Below are 20,523 nucleotides of genomic sequence, written 5' to 3'. Positions count from 1 at the left end.
ACTTACAACGTGCTTCCATGTTAATGAAGTGATCAATTCTGGTTCACTAGGACCCCCAACTATGAATACAATCTTTTTATTCAATATGTTGTAGTTTCTATACATAAGACAGACAATAAGGTTACAAGTTAAGAGGAAGGTCTTGAGCTGCCATTTGAAGGTGCTCAGTGACTTGAGCTTTTCTGACCTCGAGGGGAAGTTCATTCCACCACCGAGGGGCCAAGACGGAGAAGAGTCTAGATGAATGTTTTCCTTTTACCTTCAGAGATGGAGGGACCAGGCGAGCAGTACTGGAGGCTCGGAGTAAACGAGGTGCAGTGCGAGGTATAATAAGGGCTGTGAGGTAGGATGTTGCTACTCCGTGTTTGGCTTTGTAGGCCAGCATCAGTATTTTGAACCTGATGTGTGCAGCTACTGGGAGCCAGTGGAGGGAGCGTAGCAGAGGGGTGGTGTGGGAGAATTTGGGAAGGTTGAAGATCAGTCGTGCTGCTGCATTTTGTATTAGTTGTAGAGGTCAGATGGTGCATAGTGGTAGACCAGCTAGAAGGGAGTTGCAGTAGTCCAGTCGTGAGATTACTAAGGACTGAACCAGTATCTGGGTGGCCTGGGTTGACAGATAAGGGCGGATTCATCTGATATTGTAGAGAAGGAATCTACATGAGAGGGAAAGAGAGCTGATGTGAGTCAAGAAGGAGACTTGGTTGTCTATTGTTACTCCAAGGTTACTAGAAGGATAGCAGTGAGTTGTCCAGGTAAATAGCAAGATCCTGTTGTGGTAAAGAATCTGAATATTAGTTCAGTTTTGGTGGGATTAAGCTTGAGGTGATGGGCTGTCATCCAAGATGAGAGGTCAGTTAGACATGTAGAGGTTTTGGAAGCAGCATGTAGATCTGAGGGAGGAAAAGAGAATAGGAGTTGTGTGTCGTCGGCATAGCAGTGGTAGGATACTCCATGTGAGGAAATGACCTCACCAAGTGATCTCGTGTAGAAGGAGAAAAAGAGAGGGCCGAGTACTGAGCCTTGAGGGACACCAGTGGAGAGTCTACAAGGCAGAGGTGGATCCTTTCCAAGTCACTTCATACCATATTTACTTATTTTAAAGACAATGAGACAAATAAATTGTACAACAACGTTTAATGTTAACTATTAATTAAACACGCAAATATTAACGTAAACATGTGTTAAACATTAACATCCAACTGCTTCTTTGGCCGAACTCAACTTGTCCACAACATGGCAAACTAAACCAAGTCTAGGGTTGCTCATCTTCTTTAAACAAAATACTCTTGTTCTTTTCCAGGGAGGCCAGCATAGACCTGAAGTCTCCATTTCTGGGCTTGCAGGACTCGTAAGTGCGGAGAGACGGGCGACACTTCCTCGCCAATCTGGGCTCCTCGTCAGGCGTTAGACTGGAGAACAGAACAGACCCCCCCCAAGGCCTGCTGGGAAAGTCGAACCAATCCGATTGGTTTGCCGGGGCACTTTCTATTTCCACAACACCGCTCTTGTGCCTGCTTTTTCTGCGAACTGGTTTCATCCTATGTGCTGCCACCCCGTTCTCGCTTACTTGCCAGCGACTCTCCGGGCAGGAGCTAGTACTGCCCTGAGGGTCTGGGATCCTTCTAACATGTCCCCGTGACCCAGTGTTGCTTATCATTTCACCCCAAGATCCCACACTTTCACTGGGAGACTCGGCCAGAACTAAACAGCCTTGTGCTGTATGTCGCCTCTCTCCATCCAGCCCTAGATGCTGCCACTTCCTCTTCTTCTGGCCCTTTCCCCCACCAATCAATGGCCAACTGCGCAAGGGCCTCTGATGTCTCGGAGGATGCTTCTGTTTGGCCTGTGCTGTGATACTGAGGTTGCCTGTATATTTCTTGCATTGCTGTAAAGTCCTGGTAAACACAAACAAAAAAAAAAAAAACATTTTTTTTTGTGATTAACAAAATGAAACCAAACAATTGAACTTGTTCAATTCAACTGAAAAAAAAAAATCTGTCAGGCTGAAAGAGTATAAAAATGTACAAACAAGCTGGCTGCATAATTTTGCACACCTTATAACTAATACTTTGTGGAAGCACCTTACAGCATTCAGTCTCTCAGCATGGCACATCTGGACTTGCCCACAATATCTGCCAGCTCTTTCTTTCAAAATTCTTACAAACGTGTCAGATTGCAAGGGCCCTCCTCAGGTCACCCCACAGACCATCTAGTGGATTTAGCTCTGGGCTCGGCATGGGCCACTCCAAAACGGTAATTTTGTTCCGGTGACGCCATTCTTTAGTTGATTTGCGTGTAATCTCAGGTTCATCCTTGCGTTGATGTGAGATTCATCTCTATGAACCATGGCTTCAGCTGTACTGAGTAAATGTCAGGTAAATCCTACCAGGTCCACTGAACTTTATTTGGAGTTAATTAGTCTCTCTAATTAATGGCTAGTGTGAACCCAAGAGAGTGCCCCCACCACACACACACAATTTGTTTTTCCATTGGAATTATACAGGTTATTAAAAGCCTGGCATTTATGTAGACTTGCTATATTTACTGTATATGATATTTGGTATGTATTATATATTTTTAATGAATTAATTACTTAGACATTTATGATTAGTCACCTTCTCAGAAAGACATGAGGTCTGGAACAAGCTGCGCTCAACCACTGTGTTTCCTCAGACCCTGTTGTCCGTTTCAGGGCAAGCTGCCTAATGTGTCTCAGACTGGTCCACAACTTCCTGAGTACGCAACAAGGTATCACACAAATAAGCTTCATACACATCAGCATACAGAAGTGGACAAAAGTGTTGGTCAATTAAAGAAAAACTCATAATGGTCAAAGAAATAACTTTAATTGGACAAAAGTAATAACAAAAAATGCTTTTCAGCCATGCTTTAACTGAAATATAAAAATAAATTTAAAAAAACTCATGGAAGAAGCCTGGACGTGATGGTATCCCAAGAAAAGACTAATGTAATCAGTCAGTGGGCCTGTATATAGGGCTCTAGGTAGTCACTGTGTTGTTTGGTGACATGGTGTGTACCACACTCAACATGGACCAGAGGAAGAAAGGAAGGAAGTAGTTTAAAGTTGAAGACTATAAGACCATCTCCAAGCAGCTAGATGTTGCAAATATTATTCAGAAATTTAAAATTCATGGGACTCTAGCCAACCACCCTGGACGCAGGAAGAAAATTGATGACAAATCATAGAGACAGATAATCCGAATGGTAACAAAAGATTCAAGAAATATTTTTAAGGAGATCCAATGTGAACTTCATTCTCAAGAAACATCGATGTCAGATCGCACCATCTGTCGATGTTTGAGCAATAGGAGGCGGCCAAAGAGGACTCCATTGTTGAAAACAAGTAATAAAAAAGCCAGACTGGAATATGCCAAAGTATGGGAGAATGTCCTATGGACAAATGAAAGTGAAGTGATTGTCATTGTGATACACAGCACACAAAATGTGTCCTCTGCATTTAACCCATCAACCTTGGTGAGCAGTGGGCAGCCATGACAGGCACCCGAGGAGCAGTGTGTTGGGGCGGTGCTTTGCTCAGTGGCACCCCGGCGGATCAGGACTTGAACCGGCAACCTTCTGATTACGGGGCCACTTCCTTAATCGCTAGGCCCCTTCTGCCCCAGATGAATAAAAAAAAAAAAGGAACTTTTTGCCAAGTCACAGTAGCTCTATGTTCACAGATGGGAAAATGAAGGATATCAAGAAGAGTCCCTACTTTGAAACATGAAGGAGGCTCTGATATGTTTTGGGGCTGCTTTGCTGCATCAGGCACAGGGAGTCTTGAATCTATCCAGGGTACAATGAAATCTCAAAACTTTCAAGGAATTCTAAAGAGAAATATGCTGGCCAGTGTCAGAAAGCAGCAGGATGATGACCCTAAACACACAGCTAAAAACACCCAAGAATGGCTAGGAGGAAAACATTGGACTATTCTAAAGTGGCCTTCTATGAGCTATGACCTCAATCCTTGGAAGGAGCTGAAACGTACTGTCTGGAAAAGACGCCCTTCAAACATGAAACAACTGGAGCAGTTTGCTCATGAGGAGTGATACCTGCTGAGAGGTGCAGAAGTCTCACTGACCGTTACAGGAATCGTTTCACAAAATTTGTATTTATTAATACTTTTGTCAGATTAAAGTTATTTCTGTGACCATTGTGGAGTTTTTTTTTCATTGACCGAAAGTTAGCAACAATTTTGTCCACGTCTGTATATAACAGCAGAATGGGTTTCAACTATTGACTCACCCCTTTATGTGACGTACCCTGCTTGGTCTCCACGTTTTCAAGAGAACCCACTGGTCATAAGCCAAAGAAGCCGGATCTGTAAGCCAAAAGAGAGAAATCAAGCACAAGGCGGTTCTGTGAGCGCATGCTCAGAATTATATTGCAAACGTTGCAATATGAAAAATGTCCAATTATTTATATCATGTCCAGTGATCAAATCAGTGTTTAATGGTGACTGTTTATGTTACAGAGGGGGCAGTGGTGGCCTAGCGGGTAAGGAAACAGACCCGTAATTGGAAGGTTGTCGCCAAGGTGCCACTGTGCAAAGTTCCATCCCCACACACTGCTCCCCGAGCGCCTGTCATGGCTGCCCACTGCTCCCTCAGGGCACAGGTTAAATGCAGAGGACACATTTCACTCTGTGCACTGGGTGCTGTGCTGTGTCACAATCACTTCCATTTTCACTACTGCACTGTCCCAAATGTAATATCAATGCCACTAGATAGCACCAAATTCAACATTAAGAACAATAACTCGAATGCCAACTTCCTGTTGATTTGTAACGTTCGCCCACCTTTTGTCTTGCCGTTGTGTTTCCCCTGGTTCTGACGCCTCATTTTATCAAAGAGCTTCTCACAGCTGGGGCAAATTCCTGCTGGTGTGCTGGGACCAGACACCATGGACTTCGCCGAAGAGCAGGACGTGTCGGAGTCGTTCCCATCCAGCCTGGTGGCGCCCCACACCCCGCCCATGCCTGAAGTGCAGGCCAGGAGAGAGTCCGGACTCCGGCTCTCTGGGACCGCAGCTCCAAATCCTCCGTGCAAGGAAATGTGGTGCGCCGCAGGAGAACCTCTCTCGCCTTGCGACAACGTGCGAGCGTCATCTTCGTCGTCATCACCTTTATAAGGGAAGACAATGGCCTGCCTCTTCGTAGGCAGACCGCTCTTGTGGCCATGGCTGTAGGCAGGATCGTCGTCTTCGCTGAAACCGACGCTCTCGTTGTCCAACTCGTCAACAATCACGACCTGGTTGACCAGCGGCGGGGACGGACAGAAGGCGCTTGCAAAGTGCCTGCAAGTCCTCGTGGAAGTTCTGCGTCGCGGCGCGGTCTCTTTCTTAGCCTCAGAGGACGCTTTTGGTCGTCTCATAGTGGACGCGCCCAGTGTGGCTCTCAAGGCTCGGTCGGGCTGGTCCTCCCTGGCCACTGTTCCGCTCGTAAAACTGGTGGCATGTCAGAGGGTCACCACCTAACGATAAACAGGCAAGAGAACTGAGTGTTCGCGGTGCTTCGAATTTCATCTGTACACCCGGCTGCTCGGGCAAAGAGGAGACGCGGGCTGGGATGCTAGCATGCTAACAGGCTTCAACTCACAAATCCGGATTCGCGCCGAGAGGAAAACGCGGCTGTCTTCTCACTTAACGCTTTCCCTGCTCCGGCGAGGGGGATGAGGGGCGTGCCGAAGTTTCTAAAGCACTTTTGGCCGCATGTGAACCGACACCTGAAATCCAAATATCCCGCGAAAAAGCCCGAACGAAGACGTCAGACTCAGAAGCAGCGCGCGGGCCGGCCCCGCCCCCCGGATCTTCGAAGTATCGCGAGAAGAAGCCGAGATGACGAGAGATTACTGCCGAGGATCCTCCTCGTTGCTGGAAGTGAAGGAGTTGCCACTCTTGGCTTTAACTGCAGACGAAGAATAATGACTTTCGTTTTAAAGCAATCCTTCTTTAAATTTCTCTTTCCATCACACGATGACTATTTGATCTGTTTTTTTTTATAGTTTCTTAAAAACATGTACTGTATTAAATAAAACGATAGTTCACGTGTGATGGAAAGCGAAATTTGTAAATGTATGAAAAATATATTTTACCATTGTCGACTAGTCTCTTTAGTATAACTATAATTGGGTTGTACTGCATTATTGACACAATTGTAGATTAGAAGTTTGATGTGAGTGTGCTCTGGATAAGGGTGTCTGGTTAATGTCATAAATGTATATTTATTAAGCAATGTAGGAATACAGGTGAGTCACGGGAACTGGAAAAAAAAAACAGAATGAAGTGTGCTGTGTACAGTGTGTGAACTTTGTCCTTGGATGAGCTCTGCAATCTTATTGCCCTTAAATGTTCTTGTGAAATTCCAAGCATTGGCGATAATAGGTTTAATATCTTAGCTGATTTAGCAGGAAAGGAATCAGCATTTTCAATTAAAAAGTTAGAAGAATCACATAAACCACAAACATCCATATGAACAATCATTTGGACTGATTTTATCCCATCAAATTAAACACGTGCCACTCCAGGTAAAGCCAGCATCAGGACTTTAGTGAACTTTCCTTAAGATCAAGAAGAATTTAACATTACAGAGCGATAATTTCTCAGTGCAGGGTAATGTAAACCAGCAAAGTTGGCCGATTTATACATGGATATAAAACACTCATTCAAGGCCAAAAAAAAAAAAAAAAAAAACACAATTGCTGTTTCATTCAGGATTATAATAAAGACTTTAATCTAAATCCCTGAGTAGGTGATCTATTCTGGCCCAAGCAGCTACTCACGTGAAAGGATTCTTGTCACACACACACACACACGACTGAACAGGCCTTTCGTGAAGAGCGGAGGAGGAGAGAGGGGAGAAAAAAAAAAAAGCATACTCCAGTTTTTACATATTTATTCTTCATTCGGGTTACATACAGTTATCATAGCTTCCAATAAACCCCCCCTCACTCAACACAACCCAGAATACTTAGTACAGTTAAATAACTTAATTCCTCTGAAACCAGTGGACGCACTCCCATGTTCCCAGGGGAGATCCAGAGACCTGCAGTAACTCTGTATTCAAACTGACGCTTTTGACATCTCAGAATGAAGTTTTGTATTAAATAAAAAGGCATAATGTGTGCCATGAGTAACATCCAGAATGTCCTTGCATTCAGACAGCAAGTTATGGACAAATGTGTACGACAAATTAAAACAGCACTGGGAGGGGAAACCAGCTCTATGAAGTGGCAGACTTCAGATATGCAATAAGGTCTGCACGTTCACCCTTCTTCTTAATTCCAGCGAAGATCATCTTTGTTCCGGGAATGTATTTCTTAGGGTTCTCCAGGTACTCCATCAGAGTGTCATCACCCCATACAATGCCTTTGAGGGGGAAAAAAAATAATAATAATAATAAATTGAATCAATATGTTCACAGGTTCTCGTTGTCACAGGACGGATAGCAGAATTTGTAATAATAAGACCTATACCTTTGCTCTTGTTAGCATCTGTGTAGGAGAATCCCGCTGCCTGGCCAGTCTTGCGACCGAAAAGCCCCCACAGATTAGGACCCACTTTGTGCTTTCCGCCGTTTTCCACCGTGTGACACTGAGCACACTTCTGGACGAAGACCTTCTTGCCTTTTTCCACGTCACCCATGGTATCCTGGGGCAGGAACACAGTAAATTGTTCTGTACAGACGCCACGAAACACGAAAACGAGTTAAACAAGGTAATTCCCCATCCACCCCGAGCTGAAGGTATAATGAAGGTCACGTCACATTCAAGACGACACAGGCGGGGAAGAAATGACCTTCTCACCACGTTGACGCCGATAACCACGAAGCGTTGATTTTAAGCTCAGTGTGCGTTGAACATGCGAGGCTTAAACAGCTAAATCTTCACAGACCTGTATTTAACTATGCCCTCGGAGGGCCTACACACGCACGCACCAGCGAGGGGCAAATGGAAGCGCCGTGCTCGGTGAAATGCGTTCAGGGCTTTCGGTTTCATCACCGCGGAATGAGAGAAAGAGGTAGAAAAAAAAATCCCGGCGACATTAGTCACGTCTGAATCACGACCGGCGAGCAAAACCGGATCACGGTGTGCCAAGCATGATAACGGGGGGAAATACAACGTCCGATTTAATAATAATTTGGTGAAATCCATTGAGTTAAAACCGGTCACCGCTGGCGCATGGCCGCCGATTTCTCCCTCGCTTTTTTTTCAGAACAATTACCTGGTTAGCGGATTAGCATCGTAACCTCGGCCAAGGAGACGGGCGGAGGGCTCGGGTTACCGACTCCGAACGCAGCGCTGCGCAAACTCCACCCGGCTTCAGTCGGGACCGAAAAGTTTAAAGTTCCGAATAGGCGTTCGTGCCCAGTGCGAAGACGCGGTTCTGAACACGATGAAAAATCTACCGGCTCGCCTTACGCAACGCTGCGCTATTCCCGAAAAAGGGACGCGCCACCATTACGCCGGCAGCGCCGCAACTGGATCGAAATCCGGGCCGCCGCCTGAAATGGCGCTTCTTGTGACCGTAAGGAATGAAACAGGGTCTTACCTTTTGACTGCAGAAAGCCGCTGACGCGCGTTCGAGGTAACGGGATCCTCTCGCCGGCCGGTACTACACTCCTGCTCGGTCGCCGACGAAGGTCACATCATTTTAGCGGCACGGGGAAGTGACGTCACCACCCGCCGCTGTCCCGTCACGTGGTCGCTCTCGGCGAACCGGATCGCGAACCTCCATCTATGGAAGAGAACAGAGCGAAGTTACAGACGTATTTCTGCAACACATATATATATATTTTCATATAATATTTATTATTAACGTGAGCTTATGGCCGTGAAAGATCAACAGACATATATATTGAGATTCGTTTTTTTGTCGGTTCTGTCTTATCTGTGCTGCGTGTGCGCCGTTACGTGATTGACGACGTGGGCACGTCAGGTGACACGGTGGTCTGTGTACTTACCTCTCCGTCGTTTTATCAAAACTCAGCTCTTAATGTGATTTCTGTGTGTGTGTGTGTGTGTGTGTGTGTGAGACATCCACGTGGCCGTAGAGCCCACATGCTTTCTGACCTGTCTGTCCTGCCTTTATGGCCTCCAGCATATGGTGCAACAGTTGCAGCACTCTCAAGGAGAAGTGCGATGATGAAAGGTCAGACATCCGATAAAGAAATTCAAGGCCCACTTAGCTAATGATCTCAAAATCCAAAATGCTTTGAGGGACATCTTCTAGTTTACCGATTTTCGACAGGTTGTCGAAAGGGTCCCAAAGTCGCAAGCTGTTTATGCTTGTGCAAATCCATTCCATTTGTATTTAATTTGAATAACCAATAAACCAGTAATAAAACCAAAATATTGACAGGTGAATTGATGACTGCTTTAGAACAATGTCATAAACAAAGACAGCTTGACTGCTATAGTGCTGTAGTGTACAGTTGTAAAGTATATGATAAGAATAATTTAGTTTGTGGTGGAACAGAGACTGTTGTCAGGGTGCAATTTTCTGACCTCCTGTAAGCTTCCAATAACATATTTACTGTATCTCAAATTGCCTTTTTATAGCTGATATTTGGAAAATGTCCTGTTTTCATTATGGAGGTGTATTGCTGAGTGTGAGACATGAAAGTGAAAGTGATTGTCACTGCAGCACAGCACATGGTGACACACCAACACGTGTCCTCTGCTTTTAACCCATTACCCTTGGTGAGCAGTGGGCAGCCATGACAGGTGCCCGGGAAGCAGTGTGTGGGGACAGTGCTTTGCTCAGTGGCACCTTGGGGGGTCAGGACGAACTAGCAACCTTCAAACTATGGGGCCGCTTCCCTGTAATCAGACCACAGCCCCTTTTTTTTAAGTATTGAAGACAGTGACATTAACCCGATCAAAAGTGTCTAAATGGGACCTTAGACGCTGGAAGAAGACGTCTTAAGGCATCTAGTGTTCTGCAAGTTCAGCACAGCAGTCAGGTTAGTCCAACAATTTAAAAACAGAATTTTAATCTAGTTAGCCATCATGATATCGACAAAATGTATTCACATATTTTTGCTGAAGCACATGTTGCTTGCTTAACACCTTCCATATCCCAAAGCAGGCTGAAGAGCTTTTCCTGCTCACAGTTGAAAGCCTTCCAGAAGAGGATTTTACAGGTGTGACTTTGCCAGCAAGAAAACTCAGGTCGCTGTGCCACAGGAAGGTTGATTAAAGACTAATTATGGCTTCATCAAGCTCATATCCCTTTATTTACTAAGTATTGACATATATCATATATATATTATATATATATTCAGTGTGCTTAATGTCATGAAGGACAAACTAGATCTGTCCACAGGGTCCAGTACAAGCTGCCTGTTGTTGAATGTTCCATGTTAAAAGAGTCTTTGTGCTTTATTTAAACTGACATTTTAAATTTTGACACCTCATTATTCTCTTTTATATATAACAATAACAAGGTAACATAATTATTATATATTTTTTGGTCTAATGGTATAAGTGACATTCTTCTGACTCCTGTGACTTTGTGACCTGGTTCCTGTTGTGCCCTGAGTTTACTCTTGTTCTTTGTGTTATTTGTTTGATGCCATCTCTAGGCCAGCACCAGAACTGCAGGGGAACTTCAATACTCCAAGCTTGTCATTTATTGTGTATATGAAAATGTTTAAAATATCTTGAGATTCAGCCTGTGATTTGTGTAAATTGTTATTTACTTATGTACTATAAATCTCTAGAGTGATCCATTACATTTAAGAATTCCTGTGGGAGATGTGGCAAGATGGCATAGTTTGGTGCCTAGTGGGTAACACAATCACCTATGAACCAGAAGACCCAGGTTCAAACCCCACTTACTACTATTGTTTATATTTACATTTACAGCATTTATCAGACGTCCTTATCAAGAGCGACTTACAATCATTAGTTATGGGGAGCAGTCATTAGTTGCCCCTGGAGCAACTTAGGGTTAAGTGTCTTGCTCAGGGACACAATGGTAGTAAGCGGGATTTGAACCTGGGTCTTCTGGTTCATAGGCGAGTGTGTTACATGATGGCTACTACCACCCTATTGTGTCCCTGAACAAGACACTTAACTGTCTCCAGGGGGGACTGTCCCTGTAACTACTGATTGTAAGTTGTTCTGTATAAAGGCGTCTGATAAATTCCGTAAATGTGCAGTTGGTTTCCGTCTGTCATCCAAATGCACACTAGGTGAGTTGGTGCCTGAACTGTCTATTGGTGTGAGTAAATGGTGTGTGTCGCTGGCCCTGCAAGTACTCATCCAGCTCTGTCAGCAGAGACCCTGCACCTGTCTTTAGAATTTTCAGGAAAAAAAATTGAATTTTAAACATTGTATTCCAATGTGCTTCAACTTCTTTATATATAAAACCAAAATACCTTTATAGAGGAATAATTAAAGGTGACATGTATCATGTATCAGCATTCATTGATTTCAGCTCCACCCGGGTTGAGGGAACCACTCATCGTATTTCCATGATTATAAGAGGAAATGTCTAGGTTGTGTAAATGAAAGAGGTCAGAAAGTCAGAAAGAGGTCAGTGGCCTTCTTCATTGTAGTATAATACCACCCCTGCAGTACAGCAGTATTACTGCTCCCTGGGCAGCCTACAAACCCTCACTGACTACTGACAGAGATTGAGAATGGCGGGTCTCATGTGATGTCATTGCTCTGCAAAGCACGAGAAGCATAACCTATACTGTGACCTTTCCCCTGCTTTTATTTACCATAGAATTATTTACCATACCATTACCATGAATAAGCTGTGATACAAGACAGAGAAGATAATGTCAGAGTAAAGCATAGTACACATCGTATTTGTTGTCATGGTCAATAGCAGAAAAATATAGTTTAAACAAATATAAAATGCTACTGTAAAGTTGCATGAAAGCTGAATTTGCGCTGGATCAAGTCATTTGGAACAAATGTGAAAAAATATTAAATAAATTCCAAATATATTGTTCAGTTTTTTTTCATAGCTTTGTTTCGGTACTTAGATTTATTCTTTATTATTGAATTGAATTCTGTGTAGTTTGGCCCTTTCCCACCAGATAGCAGCATTGCACCATGCTGACAAACACAAAACGACCTGCCAGCTGTCTCAACCGGATTTCTGCATCCAAACCGTGATGCACCAACTGTTTTTACATATTTAATGTGCTTAATTGCAGTTAAGGAGTTGTTTTGTTGTAAAATGTACTTTTTGAATGGTCTTTCTCTGCCTTGACAAGAAACCTGCTTATCTCTCTCAGGCAACCAGTCTGAGAAATTACAGAATAGCTGGAATGTGACTGCTGTCTGATCGTGAGAGAAGCCGTAGGCTTCTAGGACAGTCTGGTTGGGCTTTGCAACACATTAGAACCCAAAATGACTGTACCGATGTCTAAAATAAAGGAGGAGAAGATGATATATTGTGGAAAATAAGAGAAGAAGAAACCTGGGAGGGAGTGGCGGTGATGAAGAAGGTGTATGAAATAAGGTCGAAAAAGAAGAGAGCAGACAAGGCTTCTGACTCACATCTGACCTCACTCCAAATATCACTTAAGCGTCTCTCAGATTTCCCTGCGCTTGTCTCTGCTATACACACACAGAGTCCACAGCTCAGCAAACTGACATCTTCAGACGTCCTGTCCTGTACCCCGCCACCGCAGAGTATGTGCAGGGACTCATTAAAGCAGGCCTTATTAAACAAGCTAAGTAAGATTGAGCGGAGGGGACTGTCTGTCAGTGCTTCTTACGGCCACTCCAGCCCTTATTAGAGACCTGGCAAGATGGCAAAAGCAGAAGCCCACATACGTTCACCTTAAACACAGGGCAAGCGAACTCTACCCATGAACACTCTACTCATGAAGGTTGACACAAGTGCCTGGACACATATCTCTACTCACACATACACCAGGTAATCTGTGCAAAAACGTCCATCATATTCTGCGTTGGACTGTCTTTCTTTCCAACACACAGGGACAACAGTCCACGTAAACCTAGTGACAGAGCACGACAGTGTGATGCACAATGTACGTACGTTCTGAAGGGCTCAGCAGTAGCAATGTCAGCTATGTTAAAGGTTAGGAAGGATGAGTCAGTGTCTCCTTTTTAATGGCCTTCTTCCCGAGGCTGAAGATGTTTGGGATAATGATGCTGGAGCCCCAGCATTTGAGTGACAACATCTAAAAGAAAAGAGATCATGTTAAACCAGTTTAAGCATCTCTTCACTGGCTACCAGTTGATTTTAGAATCAAGTTCACAATTTTATTCTTTGGCTTTAAAGCATTAAGTGGCCAGGCTCCTGCATATATTGCTAACTAACTCCAAAACCCTAAGATCATCTAATGAGCTGCGTCTGGTTGTCCCTCGAACACGCCTAAAATCCAAGGGTGATAGATCCTTGGCAGATGTAGCTCCGAAACTCTGGAATGCCTTACCACTGTACATCAAACTCTCTCCGTCCATCTTAGCCAAACAGTTGAAAACATACATCTATACCCAGGGATTCTGAGATTATTATTATTATTATGTTTATTTCTTGATTTACTCTTGATTTATCCTCACCCATTGTTTTATTTAGTGTATTATTTATCATATGTACAGCACTTTGGTGAACAGCATTCTGTTTTTGAAAATGTGCTTTATAAATAAATGTATTAATTATTATTATTAAATATGTCAGCTTAATGTTTAATACTTGCCTCAAAAAGAGATACACTTCAGTCAAGTTTATCACTGTCCTAAATTGATACGGTATCCAGAGTGATATTGAGGTGAAAACTCCTGAATCCTGCTTCTGGTGTTCCATGAACAAAGACAGAAACCACTTGCAAGTAGCAAGTATCCATGTATTCTACTTTTTACGTTTTTTTTTACGTTTAAATGTTTTCATTCAGCACTTTGTGCCTGCATTGTTGTTTTAAATTGCTTCATAAATGAAGGTGGGTTGAGAGAGAGTTGAGTATGGTGAGTATGGTGCAGAACACAGCGCAGCTGGACTCCCGTCCACAGAGTTCACACCCAGCAGTGTCTGCCTGTGTCCTTCAGTCAGCGGAGTTCTGGCATTTGCTGCTCTGCATGAAAATGGCTGTTTTCCCAGTATTATGTGCGCAAAGTTTGACACTTCTCTTGATTGAATGGTTCACTGCCAGTGACCTTAATATTGCCGCTTTCAGATGAACAAAAATCCAACAGGGGTGAAATGAAGCTTTAATGTAGCGTTACACCAGCTTGCCTTGGCCATCTGGGGATCTTTCAGTCTTTCATGTCTTTGTAAACCTTGTCATCCATCCTACAGAACAGCACAATTTTACAATGCGTCTGCACATGATCAAAGATAACGATCGTCCCGTGATGGTGTATCACTCAGCTAACAAAGACTCTAGAGACTGTCAGTAAGGGAAAAAAAACCTGTAGAGGTTATTTCCAGAGTTATTTGTAGCGTCTATTTTTTGCTGGAAGGTAAGATTGCATCCATTTTCTATTGGCCTGCAAAGCTTGAAGCTTTTCATCGTTGAGGTTACAGTCTTTCCAACTGGCTGAAAACGTATACTTGTAGTCATGTCTAGGAGTAAAAAAAAAAAAAAATCGGCCATAAGCCTGCTGAGCAAATTACTTTTGTCAAATCACAGAGCATTGTGCTCTGAACACTGTCAGATCTGCTCCCGTAAATTCAATATTCCTTTTAAATATATCACGGCTCTCCGTCCAACCTCCTGGGCAACAGGGGGCGCAGGGGCGTACTGGATGCCATTGCATCAGCAGGCCACCACACCCAAGGTAACGCACAGCATAAAAGGGGACGAACGAGACTAGTCCCATTGTGTCTGTGTATACCATGAGTACAGCCAGCCGCTGCGTCTCACGACCATGCTGCTGATAATGTATTCTTTGCTTCTGGACATGTTAGTCCACCCTTTATTATGGACTTTCTGGTTTGTGTCGCCATTTTTTGTTTTGAGCCCATTCATCATTTACCCCTTATTTCGTTTTTATAGCAAAGCCTTGTGCATGTATGACCTGTATAGAACCTTAATACAACACTTCCAACACTGCCCAGCGTTATGGAACCTTGTCCTCTTTTACTTTACTCAGTTTTTGTTCCCTCTGTTCATTTAACAAGCTTTTATATCCTTTTATACTTTTGATAGCCACTTCAGACAACATTGAATACCACAGTAGCTATTTGTTCCAGTGCAAATGGGACAGCAGGCGGGACAAAGGACGACAAGGACATTACTCAGAAACAGGAATGATTAAAACAAATAACAACACAACAATATATGTTGTGATTTGGTGATGGCATATTGTAAGAAAATTTGAATCAAAACGTATCACTGAGGTAAATCTTTCCATGATTTACTACTCACAAATCGTGCCATTGTTGAAGTTGTAACTTTTTTTTTTACAAACTTCAAAGAAAGGCATTGTGTTTTTATACTGTTGTTGTATACTTGTGAAAATGGCTTTTAGAGATTTGTCTTTGAGGTCAACACCCAGGGAGCTCTCTATTATATCCATTATTTGCCATCTGTTGGGAACTGTCATTTTTGGCATTTACTTCCATCGAGCTCAATTTTCAGGCAACCACCCTAAAGCTGTGATTCCGAAGGTGCTCCGTCTGTGTAATTTTTACTGTTTAGATTGAGCATGGGGCTGATATGCAGCATGTTTAATTCACAGGGAGGTCTGGGGGTGGGCTGCACAGGCTGAGGCAGTGGAGATACTGGAAAGGTTGCTGAGAAAGCGGCATGTGAATAAATAAGTAAAGCTCCTCTATCACCAGCGCCTGTTGAATTATTCACACCCCGGCCTGTTTATAGGGCCATGCGGCACCTTTACGAAGTCGTAAATCTCTTTTTAAGCTTAGCCGGGTGTGCGTGAATCGCAGCACAGGCCTGTGCTTCAATGGAGGAGCTGAGGCATTTCAAAGGTACAGATTTGGCGACACATTTTGGGAAAGAGTGTCAAGTAGAACCTTTGCCATAAATAACAGGACTCTAAAAGTGGCCACTGCAGAGGCATTTTATTGGTCGGTGGAGAATTCTTCAAACTTTTTCTCCAAACTGTTGCCCACGGAGAAGGCAGTCGCCAAATAAAATGGCCATAAGCTGTGCCGAATATCACGACCGCAGTATACTGCAATGCTGCAGAACCAGAGAAAGAAGGAAAATCTGAATAATGCCCCTGTCTTGTAAAAGCATTCGGTGTGGCTGTGTGAACGTTTGAAGAATAAATCTCGGGTGTGTCCATTTTACATTTGTTTAGATTATGCTCGCTGTCAATTTTAGCTGGGACTAACAGATTGGTTGTGCTCTAATCTTGTCATTTTTCCTTTTGGAGAAAGTCGCTCGAGCAAGTCAGATCTGACAACGTACATCAATCTTGTGAGTAACAACAACTTGTGATGAACATGCTGGCCACACGTTCAGTGGTTCTGGCTCTTTTCGAGAAACAAACTTAGAATCCTCTGCATGTTGTCACCACGGGGACTCCATGGTAACTGCACATTCTCTCACAGCTTCTAACTATAGTGCCCAAACGCCTTTCCACAAGGGCACGATGCAAAAGCGACAGCTGTACAGATAAAGAACACCTCGCTGAAGCGCTGAGAAGGAGCCCCGGCCACGTTCCATTCCACAGCGCTCCGGAGGAAAGCACCTTCACACCTTCATCACAAACGGGGGGAGGGAAGACTGGGTAGCTTGTGGCTGCCGATGTGTGCGAATGTGATGAGTGCTGCGGGGCTCTGATTGCTCTCTTCTGCACTCTGTTGCCAAATTGAATAGTACTACTCTCCACCGGCTCCCCAGTTTACATATTTATTTAGGAAGGACGTTCTGCCTTTGATGACGGCAGTTGATCTGGGAGTTTGATATGAAGTCATATTTCTGATGAGGTGGTCATGACTGTCATTTCACAATGAGGGCTGCTAATGCCGAGAGCTGTTATCTGTAGATATAAAAAAAAGTGTACACACCCCTTTAACAATAGCAGGTCTTTGTGATGAAACACCAAAAGAACACCAAGCATACAGTGAAAGTGAAGTGATTGTCATTGTGAAACACAGCACACGGTGACACTGTGAACTGTGTCTTCTGTATTTAACCATCACCCTTGGTGAGCAGTGGGCAGCCATGAAAGGGGAGCAGTGTTTGGGGACGGTGTTTTGCTCAGTGGCAACCGGATTCGAACCCTCAGATTATGGGTCCGTTTCCTTATCCGCTAGGCCACCACTGCCCCTACACACAACAAAAGAGTGTATACATCAGAAGGAAATGTAAGCCCAATGCCCGGGCCTAAATAAAAAGCCTGTGGGTTTCTCCCCAAGACATGACCTACCAGTGAAAAATGTGCTTCAACAAGGAATCAGTTTAAAGGTGTGCACACTTATCCAACCAGTTCTTGTTTTGTATCTACAGGGAGTGAAGAATTATTAGGAAAGTTGAATACTTTTATTATTGAACCACCATGTTCTCAATGAACCCAAAAAAACTCATATCAAAGCTGAATGTTTTTGGAAGTAGTTTTTAGTTTGTTTTTATTTTTAGCTATTTTAGGGGGATATCTGTGTGTGCAGGTGACTATTACTGTGCATAATTATTAGGCATCTTAACAAAAAACAAATATATACCCATTTCAAGTATTTATTTTTACCAGTGAAACCAATTTAACATCTCCACATTCACAAATATACATTTCTGACATTCAAAAACAAATCAGTTACCAATATAGCCACCTTTCTTTGCAAGGACACTCAAAAGCCTGCCATCCATGGATTCTGTCAGTGTTTTGATCTGTTCACCATCAACATTGCGTGCAGCAGCAACCACAGCCTCCCAGACACTGTTCAGAGAGGTGTACTGTTTTCCATCCTTGTAAATCTCACATTTGATGATGGACCACAGGTTCTCAATGGGGTTCAGATCAGGTGACCAAGGAGGCCATGTCATTAGTTTCTTCTTTTATACCCTTTCTTGCCAGCCATGCTGTGGAGTACTTGGACGTGTGTGATGGAGCATTGTCCTGCATGAAAATCATGTTTTTCTTGAAGGATGCAGACTTCTTCCTGTACCACTGCTTGAAGGTGTCTTCCAGAAACTGGCAGTAGGACTGGGAGTTGAGCTTGACTCCATCCTCAACCCGAAAAGGCCCCACAAGCTCATCTTTGATGATACCAGCCCAAACCAGTACTCCACCTCCACCTTGTTGGTGTCTGAGTCGGACTGGAGCTCTCTGCCCTTTACCAATCCAGCCACGGGCCCATCCATCTGGCCCATCAAGACTCACTCTCATTTCATCAGTCCATAAAACCTTAGAAAAATCAGTCTTGAGATATTTCTTGGCCCAGCCTTGACGTTTCAGCTTGTGTGTCTTGTTCAGTGGTGGTCGTCTTTCAGCCTTTCTTACCTTGGCCATGTCTCTGAGTATTGCACACCTTGTGCTTTTGGGCACTCCAGTGATGTTGCAGCTCTGAAATATGGCCAAACTGGTGGCAAGTGGCATCTTGACAGCTGCACGCTTGACTTTTCTCAGTTCATGGGCAGTTATTTTGCGCCTTGGTTTTTCCACACGCTTCTTGCGACCCTGTTGACTATTTTGAATGAAATGCTTGATTGTTCGATGATCACGCTTCAGAAGCTTTGCAAAAGTGCTGCATCCCTCTGCAAGATATCTCACTATTTTTGACATTTCTGAGCCTGTCAAGTCCTTCTTTTGACCCATTTTGCCAAAGGAAAGGAAGCTGCCTAATAATTATGCACACCTGATATAGGGTGTTGATGTCATTAGATCACACCCCTTCTCATTACAGAGATGCACATCACCTAATATGCTTAATTGGTAGTAGGCTTTCGAGCCTATACAGCTTGGAGTAAGACAACATGCATGAAGAGGATGATGTGGACAAAATACTAATTTGCCTAATAATTCTGCACTCCCTGTATATGACCTTAAGCATATTGTTGCAACAATCATTCTGAGGAAGTCTGAAATCTCTGATTTCCTTGTTCTCAAGAAACCTAATTCAGATTTTCAACTTTTAACAATGCAATAAAGTGGAATTATTTTGAAGAGATCTGCCAGGGTGACTTTATCATGAGATGTTGTCACTCTCAGGAGTCCTCTTGGCCAATCAAAATCCCAGATTGGAACTTACTGTGGTATGATTTGCTTTAACAGGCAGGGGCACAAGAGATTGATGCACTTGCTGTGAGTGTCTGACTCTACTACTCAACTCATGCTGTAGGAACATCAAGACCTTTACAAGGGTCCTCAAATGATCCTGACACACAAGCTGATAGGAGAAGTCAGCATGAAAGAAATTCCAACATGACATTCCTTGGCGGATGAGCTTCAAATTTTGTTTAAACATTCTGTAATTACACTTCTACTCTATTTCCCAACAGTTGCATCTAAAATACATTTCTAAAATGGAAATAAATATGGAAGGCTGCTACATCTGCGTGTTCTCACTTCCTAACATGGTTAAGATAAGGAAGACAAGCCATCAACCATTTTGAGATTGAAGATCGCTCTTACTGGCTGTGAGAGTTTTTGGTTCAGAGGTGACCATGACCGGAAACCCTCCAATATCAGCTCCATTATGAAATTTGAATGGTAATTGTGTGTAGAGAATGGAAATGTACTCTTTCCCAGTGCTTAATATCCATGCAATTTAGATGCAGTCGGCACCAAATTATTATCTCTGTAGGCTTTATTGCTGCCATTGACCCATCAGTGACTTCTGAATTGCTACTTTACTCAGATGTCAGTGGATGTTTGCCTGCAGTGTGCGCCGCTATGAGAAGAAACATTTTACAGCAGGCCCAGCAATAAAGAGACACTAAAGAAGAGAGTCATCGATTAGCCGCTATAAATGATTAGCAGCAGTCAGAATTTTTTTTAATTAAGATGCAGAAACATCTCAAGGATGATCAGGGGAAACAGGAGGCACCTGAGCTCAATTTTGAGCTTCATGGCAGAGGTTTTGAATACTTATGTATATGTGATTTTTTTATTTTTAATAAATTTGCTAAAACCTCAAGTAAACTTTTGTGTAAACTGTTGTGTGTAGAATTCTGAGGGGAAAAAAATAATTTAATCAATTTTTGTAACATAACGAAATGTGAAAACAGTGATTCGCTGCGAATACTTTCTGGATGCACTGTACAACCTAAATACGACTTAAATGGAAATGAACATTACTCTGGGTTCATTTTGCTTCTGCCCCTATAGTTATGTCTATAGTTTGTTGCTGACAACACAATCATGAAATGTTTCTTATGTGACTATGACAGAACAACAAATCAATAATTTTCAAACCAGAACGCAAATGTCTAATTGGGTCATGCATTCTGTTTGATTGTATCTTTTAAGGAAGGTCAGAAGCTGAAGATTAAAATTTTTTGCCCCTGTAGAGATCAGAGTCAATGACGTTGTTTTGCCTCACCATGGTAACCACAAAAGGTAGACATAACAAAGGCTATAAAAATAATTTATATCAACACATTTTTTC

At 43.2% G+C, this 20,523-nt stretch overlaps 2 protein-coding genes across 4 annotated transcripts; both read right to left on the bottom strand.

Annotated features, from left to right (window-relative positions):
* Window positions 1-726: 726 nt before the first annotated feature.
* LOC114791210 (uncharacterized) lies at window positions 727-5,816 on the bottom strand. 3 transcript variants are annotated; one of them, XM_028981858.1, is made up of 6 exons: window positions 5,618-5,816; window positions 4,820-5,492; window positions 4,267-4,342; window positions 2,616-2,732; window positions 972-1,895; window positions 727-890 (listed from the first exon to the last, which is right to left on the bottom strand). In XM_028981858.1, exons 2-5 carry the CDS (start codon window positions 5,391-5,393, stop codon window positions 1,253-1,255), a joined length of 1,410 nt encoding a protein of 469 aa, XP_028837691.1. In that variant the 5' UTR covers window positions 5,394-5,492; window positions 5,618-5,816; the 3' UTR covers window positions 727-890; window positions 972-1,252. The 3 variants fall into 3 exon arrangements, with proteins under 3 accessions (XP_028837691.1, XP_028837692.1, XP_028837693.1); XM_028981859.1 differs by having other exon boundaries at window positions 4,820-5,816; XM_028981860.1 differs by lacking the exon at window positions 2,616-2,732.
* A 1,080-nt stretch (window positions 5,817-6,896) lies between these two features.
* On the bottom strand, window positions 6,897-8,724 carry cycsb (cytochrome c, somatic b). The gene is made up of 3 exons (XM_028980391.1): window positions 8,569-8,724; window positions 7,494-7,668; window positions 6,897-7,386 (listed from the first exon to the last, which is right to left on the bottom strand). The coding sequence occupies exons 2-3, from the start codon at window positions 7,660-7,662 to the stop codon at window positions 7,241-7,243; spliced, it is 315 nt and encodes a 104-aa protein (XP_028836224.1). The 5' UTR covers window positions 7,663-7,668; window positions 8,569-8,724; the 3' UTR covers window positions 6,897-7,240.
* Between the last annotated feature and the right edge of the window lie 11,799 nt (window positions 8,725-20,523).

This window comes from Denticeps clupeoides, chromosome 5 (genome assembly GCF_900700375.1).
Source record: "Denticeps clupeoides chromosome 5, fDenClu1.1, whole genome shotgun sequence".
In the NCBI taxonomy this organism is placed as follows: domain Eukaryota; kingdom Metazoa; phylum Chordata; class Actinopteri; order Clupeiformes; family Denticipitidae; genus Denticeps; species Denticeps clupeoides.
This window is presented reverse-complemented; position numbering and strand designations above follow the sequence as displayed.